Source organism: Dendrobium catenatum, unplaced genomic scaffold (assembly GCF_001605985.2).
Source record: "Dendrobium catenatum unplaced genomic scaffold, ASM160598v2 fragScaff_scaffold_231, whole genome shotgun sequence".
In the NCBI taxonomy this organism is placed as follows: Eukaryota; Viridiplantae; Streptophyta; class Magnoliopsida; order Asparagales; family Orchidaceae; genus Dendrobium; species Dendrobium catenatum.
Window position 1 is genome coordinate 5,059,987 of NW_021318693.1, and position 14,820 is coordinate 5,074,806.

The 14,820-nt window shown below is 40.4% G+C and overlaps 1 protein-coding gene across 1 annotated transcript in view; it reads right to left on the bottom strand.

The window, feature by feature from the left end:
• Nucleotides 1–319: 319 nt before the first annotated feature.
• LOC110097537 (neutral ceramidase 2) overlaps nt 320–14,820 on the bottom strand; it is a 25,536-nt gene continuing 11,035 nt past the window's right edge. The window contains exon 10 of the mRNA XM_020823969.2: nt 320–1,103. Coding sequence (XP_020679628.1) covers nt 555–1,103 — 549 coding nt within the window. The 3' untranslated portion in view covers nt 320–554. The remainder of the gene's footprint in view (nt 1,104–14,820) is intronic.

A 14,820-nucleotide genomic window follows, 5' to 3' on the forward strand; every position in this document is an offset into this window, starting at 1 on the left:
ATAAAAAATATATCAAACAAGTTATTTTAGATTCAACGAGTCTATGATGTGGTTAGTTAAATTCACCTTCTAACTTCTGATCAGAAAACAAAATCATATCATGTATAACTCAATTCAAGTTCTTTTTCACTACAGTTTCCTCTAATTTATTCAAATTCTCGCAAGCCACAACCCCCATCCACACAACATGATATGATTATAAATCTGGCTCAACCGACCTGACCGAATTAGCCATCCAGATTCGAATCATGGCCCAAAAGTAGCCAGCCTAGCACCAATTCAAGTTAGTCCTGCTGTCAAGGTAGGTTGCGAGTCCATGAATACCAAGAAATCACATCTACTGCATTTCTTAAAATGAAATTTGTACAATCATATAACATGTTCTTTGATATCATCTTCAATATACAATGTAAAATTTTCATCTTTACCATTCAGAGAATAAAAACATACATGAAACAAAGCTCAGGCTGTCATTAGTTGCAAACTTTAGGATAACAGGTAGATTTTACAGTAGATTGAGAATCCTTTCCTCAGAAGGATATCAACAAACTTCACTAGATCACAACAAAAGCACTTGAAGCACCAGTGAAATGGCTTATTGATCCAAACAACCTTTTTGCAGCGCCAAAATGTCTTATTCTATAGACACCAGGCACTGCAGTTTCAGGAATTCTCCACTCTATAGTTGCATAGCTGTGAGTACTGAACTTCCACGGCCTGGACCACTTGAATCGGAGAGAGAAATCATCATCATCATAAGCAGGGACCCATGTGTCAGTACCCTTCAAGATCTCCACGAGAGAGAAAGTACCTTCAGTCATTAGATCATTTCTGGGACAAGCTGACCAGAATATGACCGCAACGAGGTCGCCCTTGGTAAAAGTTGAGTTCTGAGGAACGTCAGATTTTACATCTCCGAAGTTGACACCAATGGGTTTTGCATCCACCAGCACGGGAGTAAGCAAGCTGATTTGCTTGTTCAGAAGATCCGGAGGCTGTGGACCTGGAGAGACATTAGGACCACCGGCAATAGATGCTGCTAATTTCTTAAACTCCTGAATGTAGGCACTTAGTGTGTGCGGGCCATACAAAGTAGATGCCCCCTGAAGAAGTTTGTATCAGTAAATCACCAAGAACAGGTGATATTTAATAAACAGAGAACTGTAACAATACCACACCCAGGAATCCGTAATATTCATTCATAGAAAGAAGGATAAGGAACATATGGCATGATTTCCATACAACCTTATCGCGATTGGTGAATTGCAACCAACAAAAATGACCATAAGCTTCAGTCATCTGACTTGCAAATAATGGCAACATGAAGAAAGCTTCATTAAGGCTTCATTTTGCATGGCTTTCTTGCTACTTCATTCAGCAGCTTTTTAGTACAGAAATTTAAATTTTTATACTAGAAAGCTACTTTAAGAAGCAGAAAGAAAGTCGTCCCAAACGAAACCTAAATCTGGAAATGCACATGATAATTTTACTCATTTGTTGAAATTTTCATTTCAAACATGCTTTCTGAGAAGAGCTTGTTCAAACAATAAATCCTGAAGGGTGTTATGAGCAGTGAGGATTTAGACGAGCACATATAAAGCTATCAAGCATGTGTTAACCTAAGTCCCAACTAGACACAAGCATACTGATCGAATGATTCCATCATCAGATCTCAAAAGAAGAGTCAGCTTCAACTGAATAAAACAAAAAATGTGAGCATTCCACAATGAGGTTTAGGAGAAAATAGATTGAAATGCAACCTACTTTAGTCTATTGGTTGGGAGTTTATGTTGCCAACTAAGAGGTCCTATAATCCCAGCCTTGCATATATTCATATGTGGTTGTCAGCTTTCTACACTTTTTAACGCAGAACCAAAACAGTTTCATTCTTGCCCTCCTGACTTCTTCTTTTTCTCACCTCCCTAATGTCAGTTTGGTATCAAAGCTTCTATGCTGGACGACAATAAGAGACCAATGCACGATAACGATCTCAACTGGAGACCCTGAGGCGCAGAAGACCAAGTTAACACATTCATAACGCTAAGAGGAAGAGGAATGTTAAGAGACAGCGTTGAATGAGAGAATTACTAAAAGCACATTTCCTCCCATCTGCTATTGAAAAAAACTATCTTGTTATAATACCAACGTTGTTCTCAGAGCTACCGATCGAGAAGTTTTACCCTGTTAGTACGCGCAATGATCTAAATGAAACGGAATGACTTGTGGTAAGATATGTTGGTGGATTGAAAGAGTCCATCCAAAACAATCAAAATAAACTTGATTTGGCCACCATCTCGGGCAGTTAACTTTGCTGGTAAATCTGAAATGCAACTTAGTCGAAGTTCCAAGGCCAACTCATAAACTAACAACACTCCGAATAGAGTAGTGGATCAGAGAAAGGTGCTGCTCAGTATTGTTCAAGTGGATCTTTCAACACTTTACAATCAAACTCCCTTCAATCCAAAGTTTTGCAAATTTATGCATTGCTAGAACCCAACACAATGTCATCCCGAGGTGGCAATCATTTTCATAATTGTTATCCCTTTTTTAAATGAAAAGTTTCATTCAGTGGAAAAAACTCTTCAAGAAATCTTGTTTAGGATCGGAATGAGACATTTACAAGAAAACACAACACATTTGCAAAATTACACAATAAATTCCTTCAATCACGAAGGACAATGGTTTATTTTAGAGTTTTAAACATCAAACTTCTAAATACAAATGACTCCATCCGAATAGAAAATTATTGTACTTTCTATAAAACTATGTTTTGATGCAATAAATTTAAAATCGAGGATCTTAAAACCTCAAGTCAATGGTTGTTGATTCAAAATTCATCAGAAAATTCCTCATATTTAATTTCATTTCCTTCACTTTCCTTCAATCCAATAGAAGCCTACATGTCTCACCATCCCAGTGTGAATGTCCTCACTAAATTAACTTTTCCCATGAAAATGAAATCCTTGTATATGAAACATAGAAGATCAAATTTTTCACTATGATCATGAATTTGAGTATTGTATGATGCGGTGCATTTTAAGCTAGAATGGTTCCTTAGGAGTACTTTATCTAGTTTGTTGTTATTTCCTTCTAGAATGCTCTTTTGGTCTTATAAGTAGGAGGTCTTGTAGAAGAAAAGGCATTGAATGATATTATCCCTTTGTTAAAGCTTTGGAAAGCTTCTTCTTCTTCTTCCCTGGATTGGGAAAACCCAAATCCTTCTTGCAGGTCGCATCTTCCGACGAGGCGTGATCCACCGCCGGAATGCCCACCGCTCGAGCTTCCATTGCGATGGCGAAATCCTCTGCCTCCACAGATTACGTCGCCTCGCAAACGGAACTCCGATCTTGATCCGATCCAGATCGATTCCGATCAAATAGAAACATCTCTGGAAGTGGGATACGCCCCAAACCAGCTGGACGATAATCCCGTCTCCGACCTCATATCGCTGGCACCCACTGCGGGGACCGCCGACCAGACTCCCGCACCCCCAGCCGCCGATTCGCCGACCCGACGCGTGCGTGGCTTCGTCCGTCTCTTGCCCGATCGGGATCTCGTAGCCGAAGAAGCAACTGCCACTGTTGTTTTCGACTCTGCCTCTGCTCAGCTCACTGGACCGCTTCTCGCTTCATCCAATTTTCCTACATGTCCTCCACCGCCAGTTCTGGTTGCTACTACTTCTAACGCTCCTAGATCTCTGTCGTTGCCGCCCGCTCAGTATGATACTGGAATTGGGACTGCTGTTCTGAAGTTTTCAGATGGAAAGGATGAATTAGCACCAACATCAGAAACCAAGGATGCCGCTAACCAGGTATCTCAGGAAATGAATAGTAGTAGGGAGCTGGAATCGCCCGTTGAGCACATCCTTCTCTCTCTTGAGGGCGAGAGCACTAAGCTGCAAATGGAATCCTCTAAATCCAAACAAGTTGACCATGCTATTTTTGAACAGCCTAGCTCAGGTGAAGCTGTTCCGTTTCAACCTTCTCAGCTCACCACTCAAGTCAATATCTCAGAAGCTGAAAAATCTAGTGAGCATGCTCATGCATTGGCATCTTCGGCTCCGCATTCCTTACCTGTTCAAACAAGTCACTCTGCAAATGATTCTATCCAGGCCTTAATTGGTCAGATGAATGCGGGTGAAAATATTGCAACAGAGGCAACAGCAAGCCAAAATAATACCACTACTACTCCTCCGTTGCTGCCCGTTCAGACAGAGCACCCACTCTGCTCTTGCGATTTTGCTTCAAGTGTTGAGCTTGATCTCTCACGACCAGATTCCAGTCTTGCTGCCTGTTCCGACTCCAGTGTTGAGGACATCTGCATAAATGATCCATACCCGCATCAATGTGTTAATGATGAAGATGAACACAATGATATTTTCATATCAGAGGCTTCCTTTCTCACGGTATGTCATGATCTTCTTGCCTTTAGCATTCCTGAAACAAATATAAATGACGTGGAAGTGTATTGCAATGCTACTGGATGTGGTACTCGAAGTATTTTCACTACAGGTGTGAAAATTTCTGGTCAGAATTCTACTGTCAAAGCCGATCCAGCGCAATGCTCTCAAACTGTTTGACAATATGTCACTACAAAATTCTGCATCCCTGTTGAAGATGGTGGCATTGGTTTTGATTACTGTCTTCAAATGGCAGTTCCTGATAAATGGATCGAAATTCTTAAATTACAAGATGAGAAGTGGAGGATGGGAGATATTGTGCACACGCTTAAAAATAGGAGATGGTTAGAGAAATGTATTGCGTATACTGAAAGCCATGATCAAGCTCTTGAGGGCATCCTTCCCTTGAGGAACCCGTTGCAGCTCTTCCTTATTATTGAACTCAAGGGCTGCAAAGAGTATCAAGTGGAAAGTGGTAAAGAGTTTGCAATCCTTGACATTAATCATGATGGCCTTGGTAAATGGGAACTACCGAATTTTCTAGAGAGCTGGGACTTTTCTGATGTAATGCTTATTGTTGGTGCTGAAAGAAAGATTGTTCCCACTCATAAAGTTACTTTGAATGCTTATGGCGACTTCTCTATCAATTCTTCTAGTTAGATAATGAGCAACAAATCCAACGAAGTTGATGACAATAATGGTGCAGAGAGAATTGGAGATCTTTCTTCATTTGATGAAAATGAGCACAAGGTTAACATCTCCACCATAGCCAAACTGGGGGTGCTCCTCCTCTTCTCCCTCCTCCTCAGTTGCCTCGTTCATCTTCCTCCTCCTCAGAATTCCCATTATGATCACATGTAGTGTCTTCTGCCTTACACCTATGGCGTGGGTAAATTCTCATCACATCGGTAGCAAAGGCCGTTGTCCCTTTTCTCTTTCAGCTCTGAATCAGTTAATCTCTTGAAGCCCTCCTTGGTTCAGCTGCCATAGTGGGTTTCTCTCCTTGATCTATCTCGCTAGGAGGAAGGATGGTGTTCGCCTTTGGGCCTCCATCATGAAGTGGTGATCGGTAAGTGGGCGTAGGACACCTGATCTCCTCGGTGGCTCCACCTTAGCCTTGTCCTGCTACAAGCTGTGCAGTCTCCATGAATCTTCACTAATCCCTGTGGAGCAACGACCTGATGGGCTTTGCTCTGATGTTGGGGCTTCAACCCTTCATAAAATTTCCCCTCCAAAAGTCCATCTGGAATCCCCTCGCAATTGCCCTGACCAGTAGTTCAAAGTGCTCTCTATACTCTGCCACTGTGCCCTCAGGCTGGCCTAGAAGCCACCAACTGCTCCATGAATTGTGGTACCTCTGCTTGGACCACCCTTGAATCTATGAGTAGGAGGTAATTCTTGAACTCCTCCCAACTCCTTTAAGGTGTTTGTCTGCCCTTCAAGCCATTGAAAGCCAGGCCAATCCCTTCCCTTCCAAACATAACCGGAAAATCGCCATCAACTTCTTCATCTTCTGTGACACATTCACTTGCAAAAATAGGCGGGCTCCAACCCTGTAGATCCATCCGTAAGCATTCTTTCCCTTTCAAAAATTAGGGGAATCTTCAACTTCTCATGGCGGTTGTCAGCTCGGGGGTGGGGAAGGTTCTTTCCATCTCCCCAATTGTCCCCTGAGTAATCCCTCCCCTTGTGGTCTTCCTCCTCTCCACCGGGGTAAGCGATTTTGAAACCCCCTCAATGGTGGTTCTCTTTGGCTCTCCCATAGCCATTGCCATATCTTCCGCTTCTTTCCTCCCTGCTCCCACGTGGGCACGATTTCCCTTACCGGAAACCCCCCCATCTGAATTCGGCCACCCTTTCACCGTGTGCAAGTGGGGGCCCACCGAGCCCATCGTATGGCGCCCCCTTGACCACACAGTCATTCCCAAGGCCCACTCGTATTCAGACCCTTCTCCTCCTTCTTGGGCCATTGCCTTGCACGCCATCTTCACTCTGATTTACTGCCTTCTTCCCTAATTGAAAAATTATGGTTAGGGTTCTTGGTTTCATCACCGGAAGTTATTTCCCTTTTTCCTTAGGGTTTGATTGGAACCAACTTGAGCTTCTAGGCCATTTCCGGGGGAATCATCTCTTCCATTCCCCAAATCTCTCTCTAGGGATGAAAATTTTCCCTCCTAAGGACGAGAGTTTCACACCCCCTCCTCTTTTCAACTTGGGGCCCCATCTCTCTCCAAAACTTCCACTTTCTGACGGCCAATGCCGTCTTAGGATCATAGAGGCCTGATACCAACTTGATACGCCTTAGGTTTCACAAATTTAGGGTTTGCCCTAATTTCCCCTCCATAAGAAAGAGTGAACTTTCTCCACCAACACCAAATGAGAAAATAATCACACAAAAAAAGGTAGAGAAGGAATCAATGAGAAACCTTTGCATTAAGCAAGCCAAGAGAAAACTAAGATAAGTTATGTCCACTGTCGAGAAGGTAAGAATCTCCAAAAAGAAAACCTAAGAAAAGGCACAAGAGAAGACTAGAGGAGAAACTAGAAAGAGAATATACTTTTTCATAATTACCCAAAAACTAAACCCTAGAGCTCCCTTCATACCCATCAAAAACCCTCCCATCCCAAAATACCCTCACTTAAGTGAGGGTCCTCTCTTCCATGCAAATCCCGCGCCCGCCTTGGTTTTCTCCGCTGTAGACCCGCATTGGGTCCAGGCTCTGCCTTTGCAGACCGGGTCCAACATATTTGAATATTGATGTATGAATAACAATGTAGAAGTTGCTCCTATGACTTTTGGTATTACTAATATATACTCTACAAATTAAAAATATCTAATATGATTAAGCACTGATGATAGAATAAATAACTAAAATTTCATTCTTGTTTGATCAACATCATTTATTAATTGACATGAAATAATTAAACATATGATCTTTGATATAGTACAGTTGGCATCAATATTGTATTCTTTTTCATTGATGCTAGTCCTAGTATTGATATATTGAGTTAATATATTATGAATGCTTATGTATGTAAATGCATATGAAAGAAATTATGTTTATAGGCAGACATGAGGCCCTACTATTAGGCAAGCTGTTATAAAATAGTTATGTTAGATGCTTTATAACATGTTTCTTTTGGATGTATACAAAGTAGTAATTGATGATAAATGTATCATATCATATATGCCTATATGGATATAAATAGAACTTTCAATAAAAACAAAATTTGGTAGTTTAGAGGACTCATTTGAGATATGGAAGAATTTAATTAAAAAAAATTTTATATTATAATTTTTTTTTTATATAATTTTTTTCATTTGACATTTATTCCACCTCAGTATTTGGAGTTCCCAGGCTAGAATTGTCACACAATAGAAAAGGCATGCTACAATGCCAATATTGTTTACACAACCATCCATTAATTTAATGAAGTTATTCACACTCAAAAAAAAACTCACCAATATCAATCAATACCCAGTTTGACATACACGGGCTGAAAAAGCCATCAACAAACTGGATAAACCACCTGTTAATAAAGAATGTTACAGCAACTGGATAAAAACCAACTGCCCACAAAACTTTAATTTTAAAAATTTTTAGGGTCCAATTAAATAAACACAATAACTAGCATAGTTATAAAGGGGAATTCAGGGTGGGCGTACCAGGCCAGTCATAAACTTTTTGAGACCCAACTTTGTTATCAAGCACAGCACGCTGTTAATTTCAAGGATAAGGTTTGTGACAGACTCCATGAATAGGGTATGGCTAAATGAATGTAGAACGACATATTTACATGTAGCACATGACAGATTGGTGTTGAAGCAGTTTTTTTCCGACATGTATATGTTATAAAAAATTCTAGAAATACAGAAGCACGACTTTGAGCACAACTAGAGATGAATGCGAAGTTCAACCGCACAATGTAAAAAAAAACAAAAGAAATTACCAGATAAAGAGCACATTATACGGCATTAGTAACAAATAAGTACTTCATGTATTTGTTGGAATGTTTATTTAATTCTGTATGGGTTGTAATAACCCAATTTTGTATCAGGCTATGTCTCATTTGGATCAATTTAAAAATACCAATAGAAAATTCCCATTTTCACGAAATTCAATAAAAACTTATTGTCTATTTGGTGTTTTTATTAGTTGAATGGGAGCAATTAGATATATAGAACTATATGTTGAATAACGAAGGTTGTAATGTTAAGGGAAATTAAATCATTTAACCATTTTTCCTACAAGAACGACAACGAACAAAACACACATGCAGCCTTTATCTTCCATTATGTGGGGGTAGCTTACCCACTAATCCTGTTTCTTCTTGCCATTGTGCCCTGTTATAGTCCAAATTCTCATTTTAATCATCTATAAAGAGAAGCTCATTTCTAATATTTTCTAAACCAAGCCGTTCTTAGCTTTATCTCTACCTTTCTTAACATAAGCCACAATTAATTACATCTACCTCTCCTTAACGCAGGTATCAGAATGTTTGTTTGTTTGGATTTGACCAACATTTAAGGCGATTCTTTCTCCGTAAAACCTTATTTCCATTTGGAGCTACTCCAACCCTTTCACTTATAACTGCTCGTTCATATCCTACTCTAAGAGTAAAGCCACTCATCCACCTAAGCATCCTGCATTTCTACAAACCTTAAAAAAACTTAATGTCTTTTCTTTTAACTGCCAACATTATGTTCCAGTAATATTGCATTGAGGTTTCACCGACATCTTATAAAATTTTCCCTTAAATTTAAAGGTGCTTTTCCAATCACACAATCAAGCCCAATGAAAGTCCTCCACTTCAAGCATCCAACTTTGAATTCTACTAATAATAATCCTTATCCTATTTCACCATCGCTCTGGACAATAGACCTAAGAAATCTAAAAATGTACTCCTTATTTAATGATTGATTGTGCAAAGTCATATCTCTGCCAAACTAGTCTAATACTACTAAAATTAGCCACTACGGATATTCGTTTGTAGATCGACTCAAATGAAAACCTTCATACTCTAAGGTGGTTACGCGGATTCCGAACGGTGGACGATATTCAAAGGGAAGAAAGTCGGATCGACGTCCGAGATTTTGCACTCTGTTTTGATTTAGTTATTAATTTGTTATTTTGATTTTAAATTTGGCAATTTTTCTTTTTTACCCCTTCTTTATTTTAACGAGATCTTTTCTTAATCAATAAGGCCGAAGGGGGCTAATTTGGTAATTTTAATTTTTTTGGAGGCTTATATTTTAGAGGCCCTTCTCTTATATTAGTTTATGATGGCAAATTATATAAAAATTTGTGTTCTGCACTTGTGTTCTTTTGGGAGGACATTAGTGAGATTCCTATGGGAAGGAATCGAAGTTATTTCATCACTCAACGGCGGCAGGATGCGGTCCGCGGGCTCTCGTGTTTGAAGTCGCTTGGAGAAGGGCAACGTATCAACCCAATTAGTTTTCGTAAGAGTCTAAAAGCTCGCGATTTTGTCCTTCTTCTTTTGTTTATTCCTTCTTATTTTCCTAACCGCCACTGTCCCATCTCTCTTTCTCCTATTGCCAAAACTCCACTCAACCTAGACCACAAGACACCCAAACGCCAGCCCCATCCCCTTTCCATAAGCCCGGCCATCATCATTCCCTTATCTTACAAAATCTAGCATTCAACATTCTTTCCTAAATTAGCTCCGCTTTAATTTTGAGAAACTACCATTTAATTCATAATTCATTGAATTTGAATTTGAATTTTACTTCCTAAATGAGGAAAACTATTTTAGGGAAATCCCTCAAATCATGCAATTTTTAAATTTTAAATAGGAGTTGAACTTTAAAATCTACTTTCTCTTTTAAAAGATTTTAAAAATATAAGCCACCTTTAACTCTATTATACACCATAATAATGCCTACCAGCCGGCCTACCCCCTTCTCTATTTTCTCTTTTTCCTCCCACTTTTCAATTTGATTATTGAAAGGCATTTATTATTCGATGCAATCTTAAGTTTGGAAAGTTGTTTAAATTCAAAAATTTAATTAATTGTTGAATTTTGAAATTCTTTCTTAAAATATAAGGAATGAATTATATTTATAAGACTTTTCCTTAATTCTCCCAATTTGAATTTAATTGCAACTCTTCATAGATACCATATTATTCCGCCCATTTCAACTTAATCTTGATTGCATTCTGCGGAGTAATAATTCAGTTGGAAATTACTCTATAAGGCTTCGACACATTTGACACTTACCGCGTGAATGATGCAGAATAGTGCATTTAATTCTAATACATTACGTATAGGGCTGGGAGGAACCATTGTGTCGTTACCGCCTTCCTTTTCCCCTGTTATTGGCGCGAGCCGTTACTGCAAGGTATCTCCACGAGAGAGAAAGTGCTTCAGGGATCTTAGATCATTTTCTGGGAACAGGCTGACCAGGAATATGCCGGACCAACCAGGTTTCGCCCTGGTAATGTTGGAGTTTTCTTGAGGGGAACGTCAGATTTTTACATCTCCGGGAGCTGACACTAGAACGGTTGTTGCATCCACCAACACAACGGCATGTTAGGGTAGAGCAAGCTGATTTGCTGTTCAGAAGAGTCCGGAGGCTGTGGACTTGGAGAGACATTAGGCACCGGCAATAGATGCTGCTAATTCTTAAACCCTGATGTAGGCATTAGTTGTGGTGCGGAGCCATACAAATAGATGCCCCTGTAGAAGTTTGTATCAGCTAAATCACCAAGAACAGGTGATATTTAACTAAAGCAGACGAACTGAACAATATACCACGCCAGGAATCCGTAATATTCATTCATGGAAAGAAGGACAAGGACCATATAGTGCATGATTTCCGATACAACTTATCGCGATTTGGTAATTGCAACCAAAAATACCATAAGACTTCAGTCATACTGATAGCAATAATGGGCAACATGAAGAAAGCTTCTTTAAGGTCTCATTATGGCACGGCTTTCTTGCATACCTTGTCAGTACAGCAGCTTTTTCTAGTACAGAAATTTAAATTTTATTACTAAAAGGCTATTTAGACAGCTCTTATAAGAAAGCCCAGAAAAAAAATAAAAAGTCGTCGTCCAAACGAAACCTAAATCTCGGAAATGCACATGATTAATTTTACTCATTTTGTTGAAGATTTCATTCAACTGCTTTCTAGAGAGGAGGCTTGTTCAAAAATAAATCCTGAAGCGGTGTTATGAGCAGTGAGGATTTAGAGACTGAGCACTATAATAAAACAGCCCTATCCGAGAGCATGTGTATAACCTAGTCCCACGTAGCACACAAGCCCCATACTCATAAGTGGATTCCATCCAAGTCATATCTCAAAAGAAGAGTCACCTTCAACTGAATAAAACAAAAACTGTGAGGGCATTCCTACACTTATGAGGTTTGAAGTGAGAAAATAGATTGAAAGCTGCACCTCCCTTAGTCTATTGTGGGATTATGTTGCCCACTAAGAGGTATCCACTCTCCAGCCTTCATTGATTCTATGTCGAGTTGTCCAGCTTTCTACACTTTTAACGCAGAACCAAACAGTTTTCATTCTTGCCCTCTGACTTCCTTCTTCTCTTCTCACCTCCCTACATGTCAGTTGGTATCAGAAGTTCTATGCTGGACGAACAAATAATGAGACGCCAAATGCACATAAATACTCACAACTGAGACCTGAGGTCGCAAGAAGACCAGTTTAACACATTTCCATAAATGACGCTGAGAGGAAGGAGGAATGTTAAGAAGGACAGCTGTGAGAGTGGAGAAGCACATTACTAAAACGCACATTTCTCCATCTGCTTTAGTTAGATAAATACTATTCTGCCGTTAATCCTGAGAATGACCAATCCGCTTGTTCTCGAAGCTGACCGATTCGAGAAGTTTTTACCATCTTAGTACGACGCAAGTGACATCAATGAAATACGGAATGACGTTGTAGGTAAGATTTATGTTGGGTGGATTGAAGAGTCCATCAAAACCAATCAAAATAAACTTGATTTGCCACTTCATCTATCGAGCAGTGAGGTTAACTTTGCTGCGTAAATCTTGAAATGCCAACTTAGTCGAAGTTCCAAGGCCACTCAGTATTAATCTAACAGCACACTACCGAATGTAGTAGTGGATTCAGAGAAAGGTGCTGGCCGCTCATTGTATTGTCCTCGAGGGATCAATTTTCAACACTTACAAATCACAACTCCTTCGATCGAACCAAAGTTTTGCATGTTTATGCATTGGCTTACCGAAGCTCCAACACAATGTTATCATGAACCGGAAACGGTGCGCAATCCATTTTGCTATGATGTTATCCCTTTTTTTAAATGAGAAGTTCATTCGATGGAAAAAAACTCTTGTCAATGGAACCATGCTGTTAGGATCGGAATGAGACATTACAAGAAAACCACAACACAGTTTGCAAAATTACACAGTAATCATTCCTTCAATCACGAAGACAATGGCTTTAATTTCTTTAGAGTTTCTAAAACATCAAACTTCTAAATAACCAAATGACTCCATACCGAACTAGATCCCGAAATTATTACTCTTTCTGAGAAACTATGTTATTGATGCATAAATTTAAATCGAGGATCTTAAAACCTCAATAGTTCAATGGTACCTGGTTGATGCTCAAAAATCATGTGACAGAAATTCCTCATACTTTTAATTCATTCCTTCACATTTCCCTTCAATCAATAGAGCCTACATTCTCACCATCCCCAGTGTGAATGTCCTACTAAATTAACTTTTCCCATGAAAAAATGAAATTTCTTGTATATGAACACATAAGAAGATTATTTTTTTCACTATGATATGAATTGATATTGTATGCATGCGGTTGCATTTTTAAGCTAGAATGGTTCCTTAGGAGACTTTATCTAGTTTGTTGTTATTTCCTTCTAGAATGCTCTTTTGGTCTTATAAGTAGGAGGTCTTGTAGAAGTAAAAGGCATTGAATGAATTATCCCTTTTACAAGCTTTGGAACAGCTTCTTTCTTCTTCTTCCTGGATTGGGAAAAACCCAAATCCTTCTGCAGGTCGCATCTTCTCGACGATCCACTACATCAGTTGGTATCAGAGCCTGGAGCTTGTGAAGATCGATGGACTGCGAAGAAGGTCGCTGCGAGACGATCGAAGCCGCAAAACAAGAGATTGGGGTCGACGAGATCGCGCCAAGGAAGGTGGGTCTGCCGACGATGCTCGGAGCCGGATGCCTTCTATCAAGCTCAATCGAAGAAATCGCTCGATCAGGTAGACGAAATCTTGATCGGATTCGCGAAAAACTTCGGGCCAATAAGGAAGATGAGAATGTCGTCGGCAAACAATACCGAGGTATTTTCTTTCTCCATCTCCGCTTGCGTTTCCAACGCAGACGCCATCCGTCCCGCCATACTCCCCCGATCGTTGATGATTAGTTCCGCTCGAACTCCGCTAAATGCGTGATCCACCGCCTGGAATGCACCGCTCGAGCTTCCATTGCATGGGAATTCCTCCGCCTCCACAGATTACGTCGCCTCGCAACAGGAACTCCGATCTTTGATCCGATCCAGATCGATTCGATCAAATAGAAACATCTCTGGAAGTGGATACGCCCCAAACCAGCAGATGACAATCCCAGTCTCCGACCTCATACCGCTGCCGCCGCGGGCACCGCTGACCAGACCTCCGCAGACCCCCAGCGCGATTCGCCACGATCCAACGCGTGCGTGGCTTCGTCCGTCTCTGCCGATCGGATCTCGTAGCCGAAGAAGCAACTGCAGTGTTGTTTTCGACTCTGCTCTGCTCAGCTCACTGGACTTTCTCGCTTCATCCAATTTCCTACATGTCCTCCACCCAGTTCGGTTGCTACTACTTCTAACGCTCCTAGATCTCTGTCGTTGCGCCGCTCAGTATGATACTGGAATTGGACTGTTGTTCTGAAGTTTTCAGATGGAAAGGATGAATTAGCACCACATCAGAAACCAAGGATGCCGCTAACCAGGTATCTCAGGAAATAATGAAGTAGTAGGGAGCTGGAATCGCCCGTTGAAGCACATCTTCTCTCTCTTGAGGGGAGAGGCACTAAGCTGCAAATGGAATCCTTCTGAATCAAACAAGGTTGACCATGCCTATTTTTGAACAGCCTAGCTCAGGTGAAGCTGTTCCGTTTCAACCTTCTCAGTCTCACCACTCAAGTCAATATTCTCAGAAGCTGAAAAATCTAGTGAGCATGCTCATGCATTGGCATCTTCGCTCCGCATTCCTTACCTGTTAACAAGTATCTCTGCAAATGATTCTATCCAGGCCTTTAATTGTCAGATAATGCGGGTGAAATATTGCAACGGAGGCAACCAGCAGGCAAAATATACCACTACTACTCCTCCGTTGCCCGTTCAAGACAGAGCACCACTCTGCTCTTGCGATTTTGCTTCAAGTGTTGAGCTCGATCT